Here is a 2,237-nt window from a genome sequence, read left to right as displayed (position 1 = left end):
GAGGGGGACACTCACCATCCTCCTCCTGCCCACCAAACCCTGCCTCAGTTTCCCCATCACCCCCACTATGTCCCCCAGGGTGGCATGGGGACACCCACCCTCCACTGCACATCTGCCTCTTGCCCCCCAAACCCTGCCTCAGTTTCCCCATCACCCCTTGTGCCTCCAGGTTGGGGAAGGGTCACCCAGGACACTCACCATGAGCTGTGTGTCCTCCTCTTATCCCTAAATCCTGTTTCTCCATCACCCCCATGTGCCCCTCCAGGAAGGGTGGAACACTCATCTCAGTTTCCCTATAAACCCCTGGGGTGGCAAGGGAGGCACCCACCATCCACTGCACATCTGCCTCTTGCCCCACACACCCTGACTCAGTTTCCCCATCCCCCCCACACCCCCCTGACGTGGTTAGACCCCCATGACCCTCACCGTGAGCTGCTTGGTGGCCACACCACTCTCCAGCGCCGCGCGGTTCATGGCACGCAGGGTCTCGGGGCAGGGAGCCTCGATGAACACCACGTAGGGCACGAATTCAGCTGTTCTCAGCACCTTCACTGCCTGGGCAGGAAGGGGATGGCACTGAGCCTGGCACTGGGTCCTGAGGGGGCACTGAGCCCATCCCTGTGTGCCCTACCTGGGGGTTGACATCCAGGATGCACATCTTGCCAGCCTCCACCACGGCGCGGATGGAGTCGATCCGGGTGCCGTACAGGTTGCCCTCGTACTCGCCGTGCTCCAGGTATTTCCCTGCCTTGATGTCAGCCTCCATCTCCCCCCGGGACACAAAACGATACCCCTGCCCATCTCTCTCGCTCTCCTTCGGCTTCCGAGACGTGTCTGCAAAGGGGTGACCCCACCTGAGTGACACTGCCCACCATCCTCACAGGGGACAGGGATGGACAAGGGGGACAGGGATGGTCATAGGGGGACAGAGAGTTGCCAGGGACAGAGATGCTGGTGGGAACAGGAATGCTCACAGGGACAGGAATGCTCACAGGTGACAGGGATGATCACAGAGACAGTGATGCTCACAGGGGGACAGAAATGCTGGTGGGAACAAGAATGCTCACAGGGACTGGGATGCTCACAGGGACTGGGATGCTCACAGGTGACAGGGATGAACACAGAGGACAGGGATGCTCAGCAGAGAACAGGGATGCTCACAGAGGACAGGGACAGGGATGCTGGCAAGGACAGGGATGCTCACGTTAGACAGGGATGCCGGCAAGGACAGGGATATTCAGGACAGTGATGCTCACAGGGGACAAGGATGCCCGCGGGAATGCTGCTGGCAGGTAACAAGGATGCTGATAAGGGACAGCGACCCGATGGGCTCAGCGATGCTCACCGGGACAGCACAGCCAGTGGGGACAGTGCTGCCTGGAGGGACAGCACCACCAGCGGGGACAGGGGACACTCACAGGGGATGGTGGTGCCGTATCGAGCCTGGTCTGACATGATGAGCTTGTTCTTGAGGCTGCGGCGCCCCACGCCCTGCGCGCCGATCAGCACCAGCGTTTTCCGGCGGAACGGAGGCATCCGTGCCACCTCCTCGTAGATCAGCAGCTCGTGTCGGTCGAATTCTGGGCGAGGAGCAGGGCTGGCACCCGTCCGTGGGGACACCAGGGCACCCCTGTCCCCTCTTCCCTGGGGAATGCCCTCAGACACTCACCGGCGTTCTTGGTCGTCAGGTACATCATCCTCTTCTTCCTCTTCCCACTGAGACTGCCACACAGGGCCCCTGCAAGGGTAAGGGGGTGGCTGAGCTGGGGACAGGGACATGGGACAGTGTCGTGGCATGGGGACAGTGCAAAGGGAGCTGGGACCCACCACAGGGGCAGTGTCATGGGGATATCATACTGGGAACACGGCCTGGGAAATGGGGACGTGCTGCAGGGACAGTGCCATGGGGATGGGGACATGCCCCTGGGAACTGGGGACCTGTCACAGAGACCCATCGGGACATCATCCCAGGAATTGGGGACCTGCTGCAGGGACAGTGCCATGACCCTGGGCACTGGGAACCTGATGCAGGGAGAGATATCACCCCAGGAACTCACTCACCCCCAGGACATTGCCCCCATGAACTGGGGACTTGCTACAGGGACAATGCCATGGGGATGTCACCGTGGGAACTGGAGACCTGCCACAGGGGCAGTGCCATGGGGACATCACCCTGGGGCAATGGGGACACTGCCACAGGCCACAGGGAACCCAGTGTGCTCCCCCCAGGATGTAAC

At 61.4% G+C, this 2,237-nt stretch overlaps 1 protein-coding gene across 1 annotated transcript; it reads right to left on the bottom strand.

Annotated features, from left to right (window-relative positions):
• Nucleotides 1–198: 198 nt before the first annotated feature.
• LOC103801932 (MAGUK p55 subfamily member 2-like) lies at nt 199–1,738 on the bottom strand (the record flags this gene model as incomplete). Its single annotated transcript, XM_009074370.1, has 5 exons — nt 199–213; nt 427–555; nt 632–834; nt 1,419–1,580; nt 1,670–1,738. Coding segments are annotated over 5 exons (578 nt in total), but the record flags the coding sequence as incomplete, so codon positions are not given.
• Nucleotides 1,739–2,237: the final 499 nt, after the last annotated feature.

This window comes from Acanthisitta chloris, unplaced genomic scaffold, assembly GCF_000695815.1.
Source record: "Acanthisitta chloris isolate BGI_N310 unplaced genomic scaffold, ASM69581v1 scaffold9975, whole genome shotgun sequence".
In the NCBI taxonomy this organism is placed as follows: domain Eukaryota; kingdom Metazoa; phylum Chordata; class Aves; order Passeriformes; family Acanthisittidae; genus Acanthisitta; species Acanthisitta chloris.
The sequence above is the reverse complement of the archived record's forward strand: the minus strand, read 5'-3'. Positions and strand labels throughout refer to the sequence as shown.